Source organism: Vipera ursinii (genome assembly GCF_947247035.1).
Source record: "Vipera ursinii genome assembly, chromosome: 9".
NCBI classification, from domain to species: Eukaryota; Metazoa; Chordata; class Lepidosauria; order Squamata; family Viperidae; genus Vipera; species Vipera ursinii.
In genome coordinates, this window is record NC_139523.1 from 5,963,435 (window position 1) to 5,984,970 (window position 21,536).

The 21,536-nt window shown below is 40.2% G+C and overlaps 1 protein-coding gene across 1 annotated transcript in view; it reads left to right on the forward strand.

Annotated features, from left to right (window-relative positions):
- The window catches only part of COL16A1 (collagen type XVI alpha 1 chain), a gene marked incomplete at its 5' end in the record, with an annotated part of 217,381 nt that overhangs the window by 112,955 nt on the left and 82,890 nt on the right, over positions 1–21,536 (forward strand). Inside the window, 7 exons of the mRNA XM_083370100.1 lie at positions 608–652; positions 794–889; positions 2,781–2,819; positions 2,954–2,998; positions 6,561–6,596; positions 6,762–6,872; positions 7,027–7,062. Coding sequence (XP_083226226.1) covers positions 608–652; positions 794–889; positions 2,781–2,819; positions 2,954–2,998; positions 6,561–6,596; positions 6,762–6,872; positions 7,027–7,062 — 408 coding nt within the window. The remainder of the gene's footprint in view (positions 1–607; positions 653–793; positions 890–2,780; positions 2,820–2,953; positions 2,999–6,560; positions 6,597–6,761; positions 6,873–7,026; positions 7,063–21,536) is intronic.

Genomic DNA, 21,536 nt, shown 5'->3' on the forward strand with positions numbered 1-21,536 from the left:
TATCCTGTACAGATAGAAATAGATATAGGTACAGTAGTTGCATTTGAGGTCAAACCATTGCATGACTTGAGAACAGTGTCCAAACTGAACCATATTCCACTAATAAGTAAGAAATGTGTGCCAGGTTCAGCCAATCCAAAGGCTTAATATTCCTGGCCAAGAACAATTTCTGTCTTGCTTCCTACTCTTGTCCTAACTAGAGGGAGAGTTGAGCATATTCAGGCTTAAGTAAACCTCTTCTTATCCTCAGCCTATAGAGTAACAGTAACAATATAACAAAGTTGGAAGGTTCCTTGGAGGTCTTCTAGTCCAACCACCTGCTCAAGCAGGAGACCCTATACCATTTCAGATAAATGGTTGTGCAATCTCTTCTTAAAAACCTCCAGTGTTAGGGCACCCACAACGTCTGGAGGCAAGTCATTCCACTGATCAATTGTTCTCACTGTCATGAAATTTCTCCTTAATTCTAGGTTGCTTCTCTCCTTGATTAGTCACCATCTAATTACTTTAGTTTCAGAGTCCATCTTTGAGGAAGCTGATCGTGAATTGCATGAAGTGTAAGGAAAGCTCCTCTTCTAACAAAGCCTGTTTTTTTGCTATTTTCTAGGGCCGACCTGGAGAGCTATGCATAGTAGGGCCCAAAGGCCAAAAGGTATTTATTAATTTATTTCATTTAATTTATATGCCACCCATCTCATTGTTATGTATTGTGCTAGTTGAAGACAGGGATGGGGTGGGGGTGGGGAATTCTTCTGATAGTTAAACTTGACTAATGGCTGTATTTTTACATTAGGGTGATCCAGGTTTCGTTGGCCCCGAAGGGCTTGCTGGAGAACCAGGACCTCCAGGGTTGCCAGGCCCACCTGGAATCGGCCTTCCAGGAAAACCAGTAAGGATTATTTTTCTGACTTAACCACTACTACTCTTCTTGGAAAATAATCATCTGTAAAAGTGGAGCCTCCTTCAAATTAAGTTTGATCTCTGATGGTCTGATAGACATATCTATGTACTTTTCTTGGGAACAGTAACTTGTCTTTGACTTCTTCTCTTTTCTCATCACAGTGTACAGTGTACAGTCCTGATATTCCCATAAACCAATCTGGTGTAGTGGTTAAAGTGCTGGCCCAGAAACTAGGAGATGGGGAGTTCTAGTCCCAACTTAGGCATGAAAGCCAGCTGGGTGACCTTGGGTCAATCACCAAGAGATTCTGATCTCTAGTCCCAACTTAGGTATGAAAGTCTACTGGGTGAATTTGAGCCGCTCCCTTTCTTTCAGCCCAACCCACTTCATAAGATGGTTGTTAGGGGGGACATAGGAGTAGGAAGGAGTATTAGGAATGTTCACTGTCTTGAATGATTTATAAAGTAATAGATGTGGGATAAAAACCTAATAAATAAATAAGGATCTCCCATCTACAGTAAATATTAACCAAGTTCAACCTTGTTTGCCTTCTATGCCCAAACTAGGTCAGCCAGATACTGCCACCTGCTGATACTTTCTCTAAAGTATCATTAAACCTGCATTAAACCTGTAATTCAGAGAAGACCTAAATTACTTAGGAGTTGATGGGAACACCATGAAGAGGTGTTCTACTTTTACTGCTGGGCTTATTTTTCCAATTCAAGAAAATGGATGGAGGTTGAGGTAAAAGCAGATAAATTGCAGTAAGAGAGGTGAGGGCATTTAACCCTTCTCCACTTCATCATTCTTCTGGCCTAAATATCTCATTTCCCCAAACTGCTATTTCATCCTTTCAAAGGAGATATATGTTCCTGGAGACTGGTTTTAGGTTGAGAAAATGTGGGCCTAGACTAAATTCAAAGAACTTTGAATCCAACAAGAAGATTCCATAAATAAGTCTCCCTGATCACATCGAAATATTGCTTTAGCTCTGGGGAAACGTTTCAATTTTTGTAAAGGATTTATCAAGATTCATTTTGGTGCTCCTAAAGAGAGAATGATAAACATGGCTTGATGATGATGATGGTGGTGGTGGTAGTATGATGGTGATTATGAAGACACCTATGTTTGTGATGATAATGATGAGGATGAGGATTTTCTTGGGAAAATCTAGCCATAAGGGATAGGTGGCTGTTTTTGACTGAGCAGGAGTCGTTGTCCACCACTACATCCAATCAGATCTTAGACTTTTCTCCTCCTCTTGCAGTGGTTCCCTCTTAGGAAACCTCTTTCTCTCTCAGCACCAATTTCCAACTGTCTGTGGGTGACAGATGATTGTTTACCTTCTTTGCATTTGTGCTCTTCCTTTAGCTAATTCCTCCAGATGGAGCGGGAATCTTCCAGCCCTTTAATCCTGAAAGTGATAGGGATGCTTCAGATAAAAATCCATCCTAAAATGAAGTCAGAGGTGGACTGGGCTGGAGATTTAAAATACAGAGTCAGTTCATTGCCTTTTCCTGTATTAACTTTATTGGCTGGTAGATAGGTACGAGCTCATGTTTATTGTTTTTGACCAAGGTACATTTATTTTGAGTTTTGTTACAATCTCAGTTACCTGTGATAGAGTTTTGATTTCCCTGTGATGGACAGACAGGCTAACATCTGGGGACAGATGTTTTATTGCAGTTGCTTCTTCCAGTCCATGCACTGTTTGTAGCATCCCTTTGAATGGTTCACCACTATTCCAGAAGTCGTCATACTGATAAAATACCTATGGAGCATAAGTCTAGACTTTCTTGTCAGGTTGTGTTTCCTTTCATTAATAGTGCTTTTGATGGCTCATCTTTGAACAACTTTAACCATTTGGTTTTCATTTCAGGGTGATCCTGGTGGGCCCCCAGGTTTGACAGGAGAGAAGGTATGTTATGAACCTTTAAAAGCATTGTGATCTCCAATGGTTCTAATCTTGAAATGAACATCATGTCTTTTGTTCTTAACAGTGTTACTACTGGGCTAAACTTCATTGCCATCAATTTTGTTCTCTATTTCTAGGGGAGTTCAGGACCTCCAGGGGACAGTGGATCTCCTGGGAAGCCAGTAAGTTCTTTCTCCAGCATACAAATCAATGAACTATAGACCACAATATATAAGGAGCTTCTAGTTGTCATTGACTTCCAAGCTCTTGTTTGGGCTGTCTTATCCAAGTCATGGGACCACAGAAAGATACTTGGGAAGCTGGATGATCCATTGATGAGTTTATCTTAAAATAGACATCTTCAGCCTGCTTCCCTTCTGTTGTGGTCATGGTCTTCCATGGCTTGAGATACCTATCATCAAGCAGAATCAAGAGTTTTCTAGCTGTAGGGTATTAGCTAAAAAGAAGGCCTCCTGTCTTAAAGAATTTCATGATGGCAAATGAATTCCTCTATGAGTTTTCAGCAATGTAGTCCCCATTCTGTTGGCAGAATAAATACTCCCAGATATTTGAAGCAGGAGATCTGCTCAGTCTTGTGGCCATCTATCCCCCAGGAGTGGCTCTTGGGCTTTTTTGGGCAAATGCCATGATTTTGGTTTTCTGATAATTGACTACTAGTGGACTTCCGTGCAGTACTGTGTTAATGTTCCCAATGTTCTTTAAGAAAGTTCTGAAAAGTATTGCTGCTTTGTCTACATAGATGTAGAACAAAAATGTGTCCTCCAGAAAGTTTGGTGGGGCGAAAGTTCAGATTGAGGACATGGCCCACCGTGGAGCTGATATAAAAATTGAGGACATTATGCAGTCTTGCTTTATGCCTGTCTCAGTTTGAATGGCTATTTAAACAGAAGAAAGGCAAAGAAATGAAACAATAAGGGGAAAAGGGGAAAAAAACTAGAGAGAGAGCTGCTTTCATTTTGCTGCGATTTGGAAAAGAGGAGACAGATCTTTCTTTTTCTCTGTCTCTCCCTTTGTTGGTTTCTTTCTCACTTTCTTTTTCATTTTTTCCTTCCTTCCTTCCTTCCTTCCTTCCTTCCTTCCTTCCTTCCTTCCTTCTCTTTTCTTTTCTTTTCTTTTCTTTTCTTTTCCTTTCTTTCTTATACACATATATAAATATATACACATTTTGCACAACCATTTCAGTAATGGCTAACCATTTTTCCCCCTAAATCTGGAACTATTTCATCTGTATTTGCTTTCCCTTTTGGAGAAACGTACGTCCCAAAGTCCCCAGTGCGCACAGAATGTGTAAATTTACATAGCATATGCAATTTCCCTCCCTATGTTTACTTCTGACATATTTTTCCTATGAAAGAAAGGCATATAAATGCTAGTTGCGTCCTGTTAGTTGGTGTTCTGAGTATGGGTCCTCTAGCCCGCTTATCCTTGGGAAGCAGTCCAACTTCACTGCTGGCTATTTTCACGTTCCATTGTGAACACTGCAATCTTAGAAAAACTTGATTTGAATCCTTGTCAGCTCTCATTCCTTTTGTTTAGTGTCTAGAACAGACATGTCAAACACAAGGCCCGGGGGCCGGATCCGGCCCGCGAAGTGGTTTCATGCGACCTGCGAAGCCATCCTGGAAACAGTGAGGGAACGGCCCCCACTGCCTTGGCCCTGGCCCAGAGACCCTCCTCCTGCCAGAGACCCTCAGATCTGTCCCACTCCTGCCCAGGCCCCCATAGGCATCCTTGATGCGAATGATGTAGAGCTGGCCACGCCCACCCAGTAGGCCATACGCACTCTAGCCACGCCCACCCAGTAGGCTACGCCCATCCTGGCCACACCCACCAGGCCCCTTGAGGGCAACCGCAATGCTGATGCGGCCCTCAATGACATTGAGTTTGACACCCCTGGTCTAGAACAACAGATTTTGTGGAAAATGGGAAGCATTTGCTACCCCCTCCCCATTGGTTCCTTTTGTTAAATTGTGTTTTTATGCCTTTGGTGTGTGTGTGTGTGTGTCTCTCTCTCTCTCTCTGTGTGTGTGTGTCCTAATGTCATAAAAATGGACTTTTTGCAAAGGCTACTTTACATCCCCAATTCATATGAATCTAAAATATATTGGCCCTGCTAATATTTTGTGACTCTGGATGATAAAGAGGCCATCAGGTTATTGGGGTGAAAGAGTGGCAGAAAGTGAGAAAATGTTCTTCTGATATTGCTTTCCAACAATGAAGCTCACTCGGCCTTTGGCTTCAATATATCTGGCAAAGAAATTACAAACCCTTTCCCTCGCACACCATTCTGCTGTTGGTTCTTACATGGCTAATTCTGACATCTTAATACGTCATGGAGGACAGTAATGTAATGAAAGTTTTCTGTGTGTTTTCAAATAAACCTTTAATGTAGAATTAGGTGAATCCCCGAGGGGGGGGGTCCTTTGATGAGGTTGGAGGAGAAAAAGAAGGCAGGGAGGGAAGGAGAATAAAGGGAGAAAGTTTCACTTCTTTCTCTTTCCTACACACTTTACTTAATTTCACCCTAAACATCTACTCAGAGTAAGCTGGCTTCCAAACAACTAGGGCTGCGATCTTCTCTCTTATTCTGGGCTGTGGACTCACCTTCAGAAGTGAGTTTCTCACAAAAATGAAGCACTATTAACAAACATCAACTTGAAAGACAGTGGCACCTGGAGACAACTCAAGGTAGTAGTAATTATCCAGCCTTACTCGTGAGCTTCCTGATCAGAAAAGCTAAAGCATTCTTCTATCTGGGTTGAGCAGCCCAGGTTTTTGCCTCTTGGTGGTAGTGAGACCAGACTTGATCAGGATAGAAAAAGAGTTAGCAAGCAAACAGCATTAGATATTACTGGCCTCCTTTACAGAAACCTTTCCCAAACCTGATTTATATGTCTCAATTCCATTTGGCTGGAATTTAAGAGGATCAATCCACCACATCTAAGAAATGTTAAGTTGTTGAGGATGGCCTTGCAGCAGACATCCATGGAACAGGTAAAACCTTCCCCACCTGGTCTTTGGAGGCAGCCCCAAAATTGGGCAGGGTGTATGTGTTTGAGCTGTTCTGGGCCATGTTGGTGGAGCAGTGGGCTAATGCCTCCTTAAGTAACACCAGCTGCCTGCAATTAGTGCAGGTTCGAGTCCCACCAGGCTCAAGGTTGACTCAGCCTTCCATCCTTCCGAGGTAGGTAAAATGAGGACCCAGATTGTTGGGGGCAATAAGCTGACTTTGTAATAATGCCGCTTGGGGTGTGTGTGAAAGCCCTAATAAGCAGGCATATACATAGAATGAAGGCTACTGCTAAGCACATTGATTTGTACTTCTTAGATTGTAAGAAGTCTTCAGAGTCTTCGGAGAAGTCTTCGGAGAAGGGCGGGATATAAATGGGATAAAAAAACAAAACAAAAAAACATAGAGGTTAGCCACCCTCCACCTATGCTCTGGGGAACAGGACAGATGCCAAAAGAGTCAGCACCATCTTATTCTATCCCCAACCCTACTTTTCTCTGGGTTGAGAAAACTTTGTCTGTTCTTGAGGTGAAGTTCCTCTGAACTCAATGGGACGGTCTTTGGGGGCGAGTGAGGAAGTGGTGAGACTTCAAGTAGGCTCAAGAAAGCACATTGTCACAGTTCTGATACCTCTGTACACATGCCGGATAGCTAGGAGATGGTCTTATTAGCATTTTATCAGCAAAATTAAACCATTCCCCTTTTCTCTGCAGGGCAAGCCAGGGACCTCAGGCCTGAAAGGTGAAAAGGTAAGTTTAAAGAAATCAGGATCAAGGCAGAGTTTCAGAGGGGTTAGAGGTTGGAGGATGCTAGGATGGATTATAGTTTTTCCTAGTACTTTGGGGGATTCGGTTGTTAGTTTCTGATTCCTTTGTGTTCTTCGTGTTCAATGCATCTTTATGCTTTCCCAACAGGGCGATCCATGTGAAGTTTGCCCTACTATCACTGATGGAAATCAAATTGGCCTTCCTGGGAATCCAGGAGCCAAGGGGGAACCTGGACCGCCTGGGAAACCCGGCAAATCAGTGAGTCCACTTCACGGATTGCTTTGTTCTTATGAGTTCATGGTGGAGAAGCCATCCAGATGCTCTTGGGAAAGGGGAATTTGCTGGACTGATTAGCTCATGGGAATGACTTCTGAAGCCTTCCATGAATTCTCCTTTCTTTTCCTTTCTGCAGGACAAACCTGGGCCTCCAGGAACGAAAGGCAACAGGGTAAGTGCGGGATTCAGCTCCTGCGGGGGAAAGAGAAAGGGAAGATTATAGGTATAGTTCTATGGTTCACGCAAGATCCATGATGGCGCAGTGATTTGAGTGCAGTACGGCAGGCAAATCCTTCCCACAGCCTGCAGTTCGATCCTGATGGGCTCAAGGTTGACTCAGCCTTCCATCCTTTTGAAGCCAGTAAAATGAGGAGCCAGATTGTTGGGGGCAATAGGCTGACTCTGTAAACTTCTCAGAGAGGGCTGAAAAGCACTGTGAAGCAGTATACAAGTCTAAGTACTATTGCTATCTGCAAAATGAAACCCCCAGATTTAGCCTCTTCTCTTTGGTAGTTCCAGTTTTTAAAAATAGGGTGTAGCTAATCCTAGGCTAGACCAGATCAGACCTTTGACTCCAATTTAGGTTGAGAGATGGATTGAGTTATTGAATATTCCAATGAGTTATTGAATATTCCAATGGGTACTTATCAAAATCCACCTTCTCAGCCCAAGGCACAAAATGGAAGTCTTGTTCATATATTTTGTAAATTATAATACACATTTTCAATTTAAAAACAATACATTAGGGGGGAATCTGCCTAAAATGCATATATTTAGTAACAAATGCATCAGTAGGCCTTATACTAGAGAAAAGAATTCCATTTATGTATCTAAGTAAAAAAAGTCATGATAGGTGGCAGAGGTCACTATCTCTGGGTGCAACGTGGCATATAAAAATGTGTATGGAATTTAAAAGGAGCAAAGAGTAGCAAGCAGGAATTGACAAATATAGCTAAATATATTTATGTATTTATGTGTGTGTGTTTGAAACAAAGAGAAAGGTACAAATTAATAGTTCAGAAGAAAAGGGGTGGGCTGATCTTGTGATATGTAAATAATGAATGGATATGGGGAATTTACTGATGTACATTTTAGCCTTTATGCTTAATTATGAATGGGAGAGCTAAAAAGGATGTCGGCTGGTATGAATTAGTGGCATTTTGGTGATTATGGATGCATATGAAAGTAAAAATCGATAGACTGCTGATCAGTGCATTTTATGCTCCAGTGAATAGTAATAGTGGAAGAATTGGAGATGTCTTTTGAGGGAAAATTGTCCAACGTTCTGAATGTATATAACCCAGGACAGATAAATATTCATTTTAGTGACTTGTTTGGATGACCGGGAATGAGATGAGAGAGAGAACAGGAAAAAGTGATTGTGCCATTAGGAGACCCAATAATGAAGGAGTAAGGTGAATGTTTGGTGAGCAGAGACATGGCTCTTAGTTTCAAAGACATGGTTTAAGTTTAAATCTCCATGCATACACTTGGCATAGGAAGAACTGTAAATCTAAAGCAATGGCTGATTTCATTTTTTAAAAATGGTTATTTGTTGATTAGACAGAAAGAAAGAAAAATGAGTGCTACAGAACCCAGAAGAAAGTAATATGCTGTTGTATATTAATATTTACCTAGATCCAAACATTAAATCTTGATCACAGAGAAGAATATTTATACTGTTCTCATTACTTAGTTAGTGAATAAATGGCATTTGACAGTGTGGCTCTACAACAGAACAAAGACATCACATATGCCCTATTCCTACTTTGAAGAATTTCACATTAATTCAAAATCACATTCATATCTTCAAACCATATTTATTTCCCCAAAGCCTTGCTAAAAGTACTTAGGGCTATGAGACCAGACTAGAAGAATCATATGGTAAAAACTTCTCTCATGTATAAGTGTCCCCTCTGTTGTTTTATATTTTCTGTACTATTAACAGCCAATCTAAATATTTTCTGAGATGCTGAAGAAATATGGAAAAAAATATTTTGCTGAACTAGGTCATTTCTGCAGCAATGACTCACAGCGTCTTCCATTACAGCCATGTGATGTCTCACTTAACAATTTTAGGTGTTCCCTTTAATGTGGCAAAATAATAATAATAATAATAATAATAATAATAATAATAATAATAATAATAATAATAATAACTTATTACTTCTTCAATTAAAACATTTATACAGCTGCGCATCTTACTCTGGATGTCTCCCAATCAAAAGTTTAAACTTAGAAACCATAAGAAAAGTATAAAATTAAAACACATTAAAAACAACACGTCTCTCTTCATGACTGCACTGCATAACGATGAATTTTCTGATCCCTGTTGTGAGGACTACCTGTAAGAATTAAGGAGAGGTAAAGGGCATATTCTTGACCAATTCCATGAAATATGTTGGCAGGCCTGATGCTATGTGCAGAGTCTGTGAGAAATTCTCTTCCTGACTACTTGGGCATTACTTATTAATTAAGATAACAGCTGCCTCCACTTCACAAGGGAGCCCCCCCACACCGAAAAGGCTCCTGACTTGGCAACTTGCATGATGGAATGGATTCTAAAATGAAAGCAAGCCAATTGCTAGATTCGCTGGAAATTTCTCCTGTCCCCTTTCAATAAATCCTGTTAAACTCGGGGAGAATCTACTTTCTGTTCAGGAGGGTTGCCAAGAGCTTCACGACAGATGAGGCAATAATTCCATGTGCAATATTTATGTATTTATTTGTCAAATTTATGTAGCCGCCCATCTCACAAACAAGTGGCATTGGACAGCCTACAACAGCTGAAAAATTAATGACTAGTAAAACTATTATCACTATAATTGTTTTATAAAAGCATTTAAAAACTATAAATGACAAAGCGGAAAAGGAAAAAATATTAGGTGAAGATACACATGTTAGTAATAAGTAATAATACCACTGGCACTGACACATTCACCATCTCTCAGTTGCAAAAGATAGGTTTACTGGGAACAATTCACATCCTTCAATGATATCTATAATCCATCAAACATCCAGATCTGCCTGTGCCAGGAACTTGCGATGGACTCAATAGGTTGATAAAAATGCCAGATCCAGTCTGAATATCTGGCTAACTGCACAATGAACAATGATTAATAATAATTAAGAAGTCACTAGTCCCTGGGGTACCCAGGCCTGATGGCACATCCAGACTTTGAGGGACCTTTTGAAGGTCAAAAGTGATGCCAGCCTCATTTTGAAGTAAGGATATTCCCATAAAGCAGGCACCACAGCAGATAAAGACTTGGCAACTGTAACTCCATGGCTAACTCTCTGGTCAATAAAACCCCCTGTGCTGGATTTGGTGGGATGGGCAGATGTCGTTGTGGAGAGGTGATCGTTCAGATAATCTGATCCTATACCACGCAGGGCTTTTAAAGTCCAGTTTAGTCTAGTCGTTAAGGCATCAGGCTAGAAAGCAGGAGGCAGTGAGTGCTAGTTTTGCTTTAGCCATGAAAGCCAGATGGATGACTTGGGCCAGTCATTCTCTCAGCCCAACGCATCTAAAGGGGTTGTTGTTGTGGGGTGGGGGGAATAGGAGTGGGAAGGTGTGTTGAATATGTTCACCATCTTGAGCTATTTGTAAAAATAATAAAAGGCAGGATACCAATAGATAAATAGATAAAAATAAAAACCAGCACCTTGAATTGGACCTGGAAGCAAACTGGTAACCAATGCAGCTGGAGGAACAGAGGTGTAACTTATTCTGCTCAAAACACATAACTGCCCTTGTCACTGAATTTAGCATCAGATGAAGTTCCAGATACTCTTCAAGGACAGACCGATGTGCACATTACAGTAGTCCAACTGAGAGGTGAACAGGCCATTGGTGATCATGAGTAGAACATTGTTCTGTACCAGCCTGCTACCGGCCCTGCAGAAAAGGCAGGGACAACCCCTTTTACAAGAAGGCAAGAGGCTGGAATTATGCCTGCCAAATTTATTGCTACAAAAACAAATAGAACAAGACACAAACCAAGAAACAGGAGCTTTTCAAGCTTTTCAAGTGGTTGCCTTCAGCAAACCAGCCCTCCCACGCATACAGTTCAGGGCGTGGCTTCTCTCTGCCTCCTTCTGAGGAGCCCCATTGCCTTCCTCTGTTTACTCCTGATTGACTGCCTCCTGCGTCGGGCGTCCTTGAACAGGGCCAGCTGTGGGTCATCTTCATCCACGCTGTCAGGCTCACACAGCTGGGTCTGCGTCGTGACCAGATGAGAGGGGCCTGGCTGAGGGCTCTCATCAAGCTGTCCAATCCCCTCAGCAAGCTCTTCAACACCCCCTCCTCCTCCTCTGAGCCGTCCGACCCAACTGCCGAACCCACAGGCTGACCCTGAATCACAACAAACATCTTGATTTAGGAAAGAACTCAACTGGTACACAATTTGAAGCTCCTATTCATGACTGTCATGACTGGCGACCTTCTGACAAGCAAAACAAATGAGGAAGCCAGATTCACTTAACAATGTGTTACTAACCACTGCAGTTATTCTCTTAAAACAAGTGGCAAGAAAGGTTGTAAAATGGGGTAGTATCTAGGTATATAAAACTCACTTAACAAATGCCTCAGTTAGCAGCAGAAATTTTGGGCTCATTTATGGTCGCATGTCGATAGCTATCTTGAAACGTACAATGTGCAGTACAATGTTGCTGCCATTTCAGCCAAGAAGCCAATTATTTAGCAGGTTGTTTAATTCGTTGCCAGTCTTGCTCTATGTAATTCAGTCAGTATTCTATATTAAGCCCATAAAGAAAAATTAAGTTCCAATATAGCCAACATAAAAGGTTTATAAAATTTGATATAGATTGTTTTGATATGTGGTCAAGAGTTCCTTAACTTTAATCTCCAAATTTTCTTTTTTCTTTCTTTTTCCATGAAGCACTTGTGTTCAGAAGTCCATAAATATATGCCTTAAAATATTCCAAACAACCATTACATTCCCAATTAAAAAAACTTCAAAATACTGTTTAATCTATTTTAGTAAAAAAATATCTTTAATAATGAGGTTCTATCTAAAATACATAATGTTGCTGGAGGATGATCAGATATTTCAGTAGAATCAATATTGCATTTATCCATCCAATTAGCTGAGGATCAAAATAGCAAAAATTAATCAAGTTGGGAACAAGTCTAAAATGGAATTAAAAAAAAAGAATATTCTTACTGTGAAGGATTTAATACCTGGCATACACTTACAAAGAAAAGAAAGAAAAAAAAGAAAATTAAACTCCAGCATATAAGAATAAGAGGTCAATTTAGCTGAGCTATATAATGATGTGAGAAAGGTTCTTATTAAAATCTTTATCTATAATTATCTGATCTCACCAGTAAACTAAAAATATATTACAATACCTATATACTACAATGGGTGGTCCTTAGTAGTGCCGTAATAATTAATAGATGCAGTGTGATTAATACAACTTTTGTCCATCGATATTTTTTTTAAAAATCCTTCTTGTTTACTACAAAGTTTGAAAATTTCATAATCGACACTATAGCATTTCTGTCAGATTTTGAATTCTACTAGTATATGATTGACTCTTTCTCTAGCTAAACAATCTCTATTGTCTAAACAATATGCTTATTGACTTACATATTAAACTTACATGTTTAATAGAAACAACCTAATCAGCCCACAAGCAGTGTGGCAGAAAATAGGGAAGCTTGGAAAAGAATGGAAGAGAGGTTAGGCAAACATAAACCATTGAGACATAGAAGGTAAAGTTAGTCCTTGACTTATGACCATAATGGAGCCTGCCCATCATGGTTGTAAGTCATGACAGTTGTATGATTTTACGAGCTTTTTTGCGCTGTTAAGTAAATGGAATGGTTCTAAAGCAGCTACTGCAGTCACTAAGGTCAGGGGTGGGCAACCTTGGCTCTTTTATGACTTGTGGACTTCAATACCCAGAATTCCTGAACCAGCCATGCTGACTCAGGAATTCTGGGAGTTGAAGTCCACAAGTCATAAAAGAGCCAAGGTTGCCTACCCCTGCACTAAGTGAACACTACAATTGCCAAGTGAACCAATGGTTCGCTCTGGACAGTTTTGCCAAAGATTGGAAGTAAATATTGGGGTGGTGGGGTTTTTTTCTTCAAAACCATTGTACAATGCAATTATAATACTGCAGGACACTACAAATGGCCATAAATGCAGTCCAATTGCTAAGCATCTGAAGTTCAGTCATGTGATTGCAGGAGGTGGTCACCATTGGAACGCTGAATCCAGGATTTAAGTTAGTCCCCTGATAGGTCCATCATAATTTTGACCAATCACTAAGCAACCAGTCATAAGTCAAGGACTACTTGTAATACATTGACAGCCTGCCTTATAAACGACAATGCCAGTCCAGATGGGAAGATACCTTGGAGAAATCATCGGAAGAGACTCCGCCTTAACGTCCTCACTATAAATGAGGAAGGGATTAGGAATAGAATTAAGACTCAATATGGCAGGTGTGCTAGTCTCCTCCGTACATGGGGAAAGCTCTAAAGCAGCCAATGTGGCATATTATGGAACAGTGTCCTCTGAGTACATATCAGGGAAAGCCCAGAGACTTTCTGTATGCAACTCCATCTTCTGTTGACTCTATAAATAGTCTGCCTTTGAATTTGTAAATAGACTAAAGAGTTTCTTGTTTGCCCATTGAGAATGTAATTGTGAATGTACCTTTTGCCACACACTAAATAAATAAATAAAATGAGCACTCAGAATTCCTCTTGCAGTTTCCAGGATGCTGTGTTTACCCCAAGAGGAGTACGGATGAAACCTAAACCTTCCTGAAATCTGCATAGTTCTTGTTTTCTCAAATTTGCCCAGCTGGATATTGCCCTTACTTGATATTAATCTTGGAAACTGCAAAAGAAATTTCCAACCTTCACTTTCTATGAGTTCATCAAGGTACGGTGTCTTCAAATTTGAAATGCTTCTTGGAACAGGGACCTGGAAGGGGTCTTCTCTTCCATCTCAGGAATTAAGTGGTCCTGAAGATAATGAAGGCCTGCACTGTACAAGTCTTTAAAGCTGATAATTAGAAACTTAAATTGCTTTCAGAAGCAACAGGATATAGATAGCCCTAGGTTTATGGCCACTCAGTTAGCAACTGAAGTTACAACAGCACTAAAAAAAAGTGACTTATAACCAGCCCTCCCACCTATGATGGTTAAAGCATTCCCACGGTCATATGATTGTGATTTGAGTTCTTGGCAACCATCATGCATTTACAATTGTTGCAGTGTCCTCAGTCACATGCTCACCATTTGTGATGTTGCCAGAAAGCTTCCCACAAGCAAAGTTGGGTCCCTGCCCCCAGGAGGGAAGGTTGCAAGTCACAATCATGTGATGCCTTACATAACAACTGTGGCATAAAGTGTTGTGAAATCAGGTGCAATCATGTGCCTTGCTTAATGACTGCACAATTTAACAATAAATGTGGGGGTCCCAATTATCATAATTCTAGGACTACCTATAATCTATAAGGTCCTCAAAAAATGGGCCATAATTGCTTGAACGTCTGCATTCTGGGCCAGATGAAGCTTTCAGGTGAAAGGACATGCTTACATAGAGTAGTACTGTAGTCAGTACTAGAAAAAACTAATAGCTGTGATTTACATTTTTGTGTATATAATAATATAACAATGGCTTATACTTGGAAATTTAAAAAAGGACTGAAGACTTGATTTTGATTGCTCAAGACCAAACTATTCAAGTTAATGCAATCAAGGCCAGAATGGAAAAAATCATCAAATGATTCAAAGTGCAGATTGTGCAAAGAGGAAAAAGAGACAGTGGATCATGTATTTACCTCTTCCGAGACTGTTGCACAAACTGATTAGAAACAACGACATAAACACAGTTGCCAAAATGATTTATTGTGGCATATATAAAAAATATCATGTTCCAGTAATGAAAAATTGGTAGGAATCTCAAGTTGAAAAAAGTAGTTGAAAATGAGCACATTAAAATATTGTGAGATTTCCAAATATAAACTGATTAAAACTTGGCTCAAAACACCCCAGATTTAACCATGGTTGAAAAGAAGAAAATGCAGACAATTGATGTGGCAACACCAGAATAGAATAGAATAGAATAGAATAGAATAGAATAGAATAGAATAGAATAGAATAGAATAGAATAGAATAGAATAGAATAGAATAGAATAGAATAGAATAGAATAGAATAATAGAATAGAATAGAATAGAATAGAATAGAATAGAATAGAATAGAATAGAATAGAATAGAATAGAATAGAATAGAATAGAATAGAATAGAAGAATAGAACAGAACAGAACAGAATAGAACCAAATGAAATGGAATAGAACAGGAATAGAACAAGAATAGGAATGGGATGGGATGGGATGGGATGGGATGGGATGGGATGGGATGGGATGGAATAGAATAGAATAGAATAGAATAGAATAGAATAGAATAGAATAGAATAGAATAGAATAGAATAGAATAGAATAGAATAGAGCAGAGCAGAACGAAATGAAATGAAATGAAATGAATTGGAGAAGATCACAACAAAGTTTACACAATTTTCAGATTTCAAAATCAAAGTTGAAAGTTTACAAATTAAACCAGTTGTGGTGGTCCCAGTTGTTATCAGCACACTGGGTGCTATACCAAAAAATCTTGGACAGCACTTAGAAAATCTGTGCAATGAGAAAATTTCTATTTGTCAGTTGTAAAATGCCTCAGTGCTTGGACCCATATATATGATACAATGACATATTATGACATCTTAGGTTCCAAAGATCCTGCTAGCCAAGATAAATGCAGGCTCTGACCCCACTGTCATCTTAAACATGTTATCACAATTGTCCAAAGTTTCTCTACTGAATGGAAATAGAAACTCCATGCTAACTTGTTCCAATTTCTATTTAATATTATGGCTGCGTTGAAAAGACTTTGGATATAAATGAAGAATATGTTAGCCTGCAATACAATTTGCATTGTCAGGAATGTTTAAGAATTGCATGATGTAGTGCTTGTAAATGGTTAACTTCATCTTGAACCTGCTTGTTTACTTTCAACACAATTTTGATCTTGATGGCACATTGCTGATCAGAATTCTTAAGCTAATTTCATCTTACGTGAATTAATTGCTAAGGCTTTGAACTCTGCCGTTTCCCCATCTAAAAAAAAAAAAGAAAAGAACAAAGCTTTGTTTTATTTGCAGAAGGCCTGTTTCACCTTACTCTGCTTGTTATCTTTATAAATTTTATTTTTTCCTAAAAAAAGAAAAACTATAAATCATAAGAAAGGGCTTTTCAAGAGATAAGTATTATAAACTGCTCCTGTAGCTGCAGTTGATTAGAATGCAGTAGTACCGGCAATTATGGTTTTATTTCATCAGGGCCATGTAGCCCTTTCGCCCTATGACAGGGTTTCTCAACCTTGGCAACTTTAAGATGTCTGGACTTCAGCTCCCAGAATCCCCCAGCCAGCAAAGTTGCCTCGTGAAAAAGCATCTTTGTGACAACGAAGACCTGGATGGCTGAGAATCTCCATAGACAATCAGATGAAGACTTCAGAAGTCTTCATCTGTTCCTTTTTTTCACCACCTGACTCCAAGCTAGCCAATCTCTTTACTCACCCTCCTCTACACTACCTGGAGATTTCACCACAGTTATCCAAAGAAGCACCTGTTTTTCATGGCTTCTGCCCATCCTGTACAATCAGGCAGAGTTGGCACGCCCTTTGCTCTGTCCATTAAATTGTACATCCAGTGATACCCCAGGAAGTATGTTTTCTCTGTTGCCCTCTGGAACACCAGCTTCCCTGAGATCTTACCACTATCCATGCTCAAAACAGTTCTGAAAATCTGGCTGATTCTCCAGCCCTTGGGGTTAGGATGAGTGGCAGGTCTTGCATTCCTTATTGCATTTCTCCTGGCAAATGGGTTTTATTTCTTAGTTTTAATTGCACTGTACAATTATTTCAACTGGATACTGCCCAGATTTGTCATAGAGTGGCCTTACACATTTCTACAATAAATAAATAAAGGTCAGGAATAAATATAGTTGTTGACTACTCTTCAGTTTGAAGAAACTGTGCTTCCTTGGATGGGGAGAGCAGTATGGTGAAGTTTCTGCTTTCTCGGTATTTTTAACCCCTGCCTCTTCATTCATCAACCTAGAGCTTAGTTTAAGCAAAGGGAAAGAAGGGGAGTTTTTGACTTAACAATTAATAGAACAATCCAAAGATGAGGAGAGAGTGCTTCCCCCAGTGAAGAACCAAGACTGTCAAGTCAGCACATTGCCTTTCTCAGCTGGAAGGCAAAGAAATGAATATAAATCTAAAAAGCATGATTGATTTGATGGTCTGTGGTGAAAGACTGAGACAATTAGCTAAGCGATGCTGAGAAAAAATTATTCTCGGGGGGAAAAATTAAACATGGAAGGAAATTGAAGAAGGAGAAGTAACAAGGGTGAAAGTAGAAGTGATTACAAGAAGAGAAGAATAGAAACCAGGTATTTTTTAAAAAAAAGTTTTAGATGCAAAGAAAGAAATTGTGGAAGTTGCACAAAACAAAATCAATTGCCTTACAGGATGCCACAGCAGGGTGTGGAATTACAGTAATGGGAAGTGTGAAAAAGAATAATGGCATGAATGAAGCAAAATAGGTTGTGGATAAAGAAAAAATGCATATAAGAGAATGATTGCTGCAGAATAGGAAACCAAATGATGTTTAATAATGTGTGTCGAAAGAGAAGAGTTTGCAAAAATACAGTTCAGAAAAGCAAGGAATGGTTAGGATTAAAAGAATCCAAGAAAACACATGGTGATTTTGATGGAAATAAAATGCCTACTGTTTTGCAAGTAGGGAGAGAGGACTAAAGAAAGAATCTCCTGCAGGGCGCATGGAATTAAAAATAAAAGTGATCAAATGAAATTCCCCTTCAAAAGTGAAATGAGAAAATGTTGGAAGGAATATTTTAGAGAGCAACAAATTGGAAGAGAGGAATTGAAATAAGTAGTGTTCAACTTTAGTATCTAAGGAACAAGTGCTAAAAAAGAAGGACCTGTTATGAGGATGATGGAAAAAAGGCTAAGGCTCAAGAGTATATGGAATTACTGGAGAACCAGTAAAATTTGGATGCTGTAGTAGGTTAGGACGCTGAGCTTGTCGATCAGAAGGTCGGCAGTTTGGCGGGTCGAATCCCGAGTGCCGCGTAACAGAGTGAGCGCCTGTTACTCGTCCCAGCTTCTGCCCACCTAGCAGTTCGAAAGCGCGTAAAAATGCAAGTAGAAAAATAGGGACCACTACGGTGGGAAGGTCACAGCGTTCCGTGCGCCTTTGGCATCTAGTCATGCCGGCCACATGACCATGGAGACGTCCTCAGACAAATGCTGGCTCTTCGGTTTTGAACCGGAGATGAACACCGGCCCCTAGAGTCGGAAATGACTAGCACGCATGTGCGGGGGAACCTTTATACTCTGTTTACTGGGTGTGCACAGAATACATTTATGTCTGATGATTGAAGCCATGCTGTCATTACTGCCTACACAAAGGAAAAGATTGCAAGGGTGAATATAATATTACAGGGGGATTAAATTTATTAAGTGTATCTGGGAAGCTGTTTGGTAGAATTTTGACTGAAAAAGTACCAAAAATGACCATTTGGAAAGAGCACCATGGCTTTATGGTAGGCAGGGAGTGCACTGGCCAGATTTTTACTGTTCAGCAAGTCCTTAAGTAGCATACGATAAAGAAAATATCTTGATTTAGAGAAAGCATGTGAGAGTCGCTTGATAGCGAGATGAGTGGCAAATAAATTTAGTAAGTAAGTAAATAATATTGGAGCATGAAAAGTTTTGTGTGGATATGAAGTTGAAACCTGAAGGCTTAATGAAATAGGAGCAGTATGTGACAGAAATAAAGGCTATGTACCAATGAACAAGATATTTAACAAATAGTTAAATATTCAGCAGGAAATAAGACAAAGATGCCCGGTTTACTCTTGTTTAAAATATTTACAGATGAAGTTATAAGAAATGCTTGTCATGATGCTAGAGTCCTGACTTACAACCATTCATTTAGTGGCCGTTCAAAGTTACAACAGCTCTGAGAAAAGTGAGTTACAAGTCAGGCCTCACATGTACAACCGTAGCAGCAACCACATGGAAACATGATCAGAATTCAGGCACTTGGCAGCTGCCATTGTATTTGGTGCCACGTGATCGCCATGGCCAGGGGTAGGCAACCTTGACTCTTTTATGACTCGTGGACTTCAACTCCCAGAATTCCTGAGCCAGCCATGCTGAGGGGAAAGAGAGAGGTTTCCAAGCTGAGCCATGTTGGCTCAGGAATTCTGGGAGTTGAAGTCCACGAGTCATAAAAGAGTCGAGGTTGCCTACCCTGGCCATGGGCAAACTTCCCATCCGCTTTCAACAAGCAAAATCAGTGGGGGAAGCCAGATTTGCTAAATGGCCACGTGTTTCATTTAATAACTGCATTGAGTTGCCTAACCAATTAAAAAAAAGTTGTAAAATCCAGTCCGACTCGCTTAGCAACCACCTTGCTTAGGAAAATATATTCTGCTCCCAGTTGTAAGTCGAGGACTACCTGGATACTGGTTGGAGATATAAATGTAGCTGATAAAATGTTCTCAGCTGAAAGCCCAAAAGATGTGCAGCAAATGCTGAGACAGCAACAACGAACACTCTTCTAAAAATGAATGTTTCAAAGACCAACTTATTTGTGTTTCAAAGGGAAAATGGAGTAAGGATTACAAATCACCTTGCGTATCAAAAGAAAAAAAATACTGCAAATAGATTAATTGATGCTCTTTAGTGGAATGCTCATTAAAATATAGGGAAGCTAAGAAATCCAAATATTGGTAGAAAGGAAGATGGGTAATATGTTGTCAGGGACGTGGTGGCTCAGTGGGTTAGGACGCTGAGCTTGTCAATCAGAAGGTCGGCAGTTTGGCGGGTCGAATCCCGAGTGCCGTGTAGCAGAGTGAGCGCCTGTTACTTGTCCCAGCTTCTGCCAACCTAGCAGTTCGAAAGCACGTAAAAATGCAAGTAGAAAAATAGGGACCACTACGGTGGGAAGGTAACAGCGTTCCGTGCGCCTTTGGCGTCTAGTCATGCCGGCCACATGACCACGGAGACGTCCTCGGACAAGCGCTGGCTCTTCGGCTTTGAAACGGAGATGAGCACCGGCCCCTAGAGTCGGAAACGACTAGCACGCATGTGCGGGGAAACCTTTACCTTTACCTAATATGTTGTCATCAAAAGAAGCAAAAGGGCTGGTGTATTAGACTATGTTTCTGCCGGCTTAGGTGCGTGGAAGCTAACACTGGGCAGGTCAGAAGAAACATAAGAGTCTGCTGAATGCAGCAGGACAGGATTTTTAAGAAGTGTGTGTGATGATAAAAACAAAAATGAATAAGTAATGAATGCATATGGTGTGAATGCAGAAATGTATCACCTATACGGAAGAAGTACATTTCAACAGCTTGGCCAGAGACAGAAAATAAAGTAGGATCAAATTGCACAACAAGTATAAAAAGGAAAGAAAATGGGTTGAGAGGGAAGAACAGGGAAATCGAGAAAGTCATGGTTGGATGGAGTTGATGAGATCTCCAGAAAGAGAAGTGAGAGTTTTAAAGGACAAAGGAAATGTACACAGCAATGGATGGACATGAGAGAAACAAGATGAGTGTGCAGAATAGAACTGCACGGGGAGGTATGGCAAATGCTGTCTTTGTTAAATATTTATTTACTCAGTTTTTATAGCTGTGATTCCAGGTGGTTTACAATAAAATAGATAAAATGCACACGATAGTAAAACACACAGCAGTTGGGCATCATCCAAACTATGAACACAGGCAGGAGATGGGCTCTGCCACACACACAAACACACATACACAAACACAGAGAGGGCCCCAAGCTCAACACAAAAGCATGTTTTCAAAGTCCTATGGAAGACCAGCAGGGATGGGGCCAATATAATCTCTTAGTTATGTCCTTTTTTTTGTCCTACCGTGGTTTGCTCTTCCTTAGTCATTACTTATCTTGAAAAGAAGTTGTTTCTTTGCATGTAAAATAGTTGTAAAAACTTTTCTGTCTTAGGCAGAATTGCAGGACCAAAGATACAGCTTTGAGAACTCTTCACTAAAATTCTTGTGAATTTTTTTTTTTAAAAATGTGCATCTCAGATTTGCAAACTGAGTTTAAGAAATTTGCAAAGCCCAGGTGGAAAAAAAAGAGCACGTTTTCCCAGTCCTAATTTAAGACTTCCTCTGGGCTCCTTCTGAGATCCCTTAGCTGGGGGAAAGAGATTTCTGACTTGCTCAAACCAGCTGGACCCAGAGATCTAAGGGGCACAAAGGAAAGTAACCACAAGGACCATTAAAGCAAGCAAATTGTTGCAGCCTGATTCCAGCACACTTCCAAAATTGGTGAGTGTCTTTGCCTGGGTACATTCAATTCCACTCATGCTGACTGTGGTATGACAGACGTGAGTCACCTCTGAAGTTAAGCATTGAACCAGTTCTGGAACTTTACTGACAAATGCCCAATTGGGCACCAATCCATTCAGCCCCCTGTCTTCTAAGTTACCAGGTGGAAGCGCTTGGAAGAGCTGTCACTGTGTACACAGCAGCTGTTT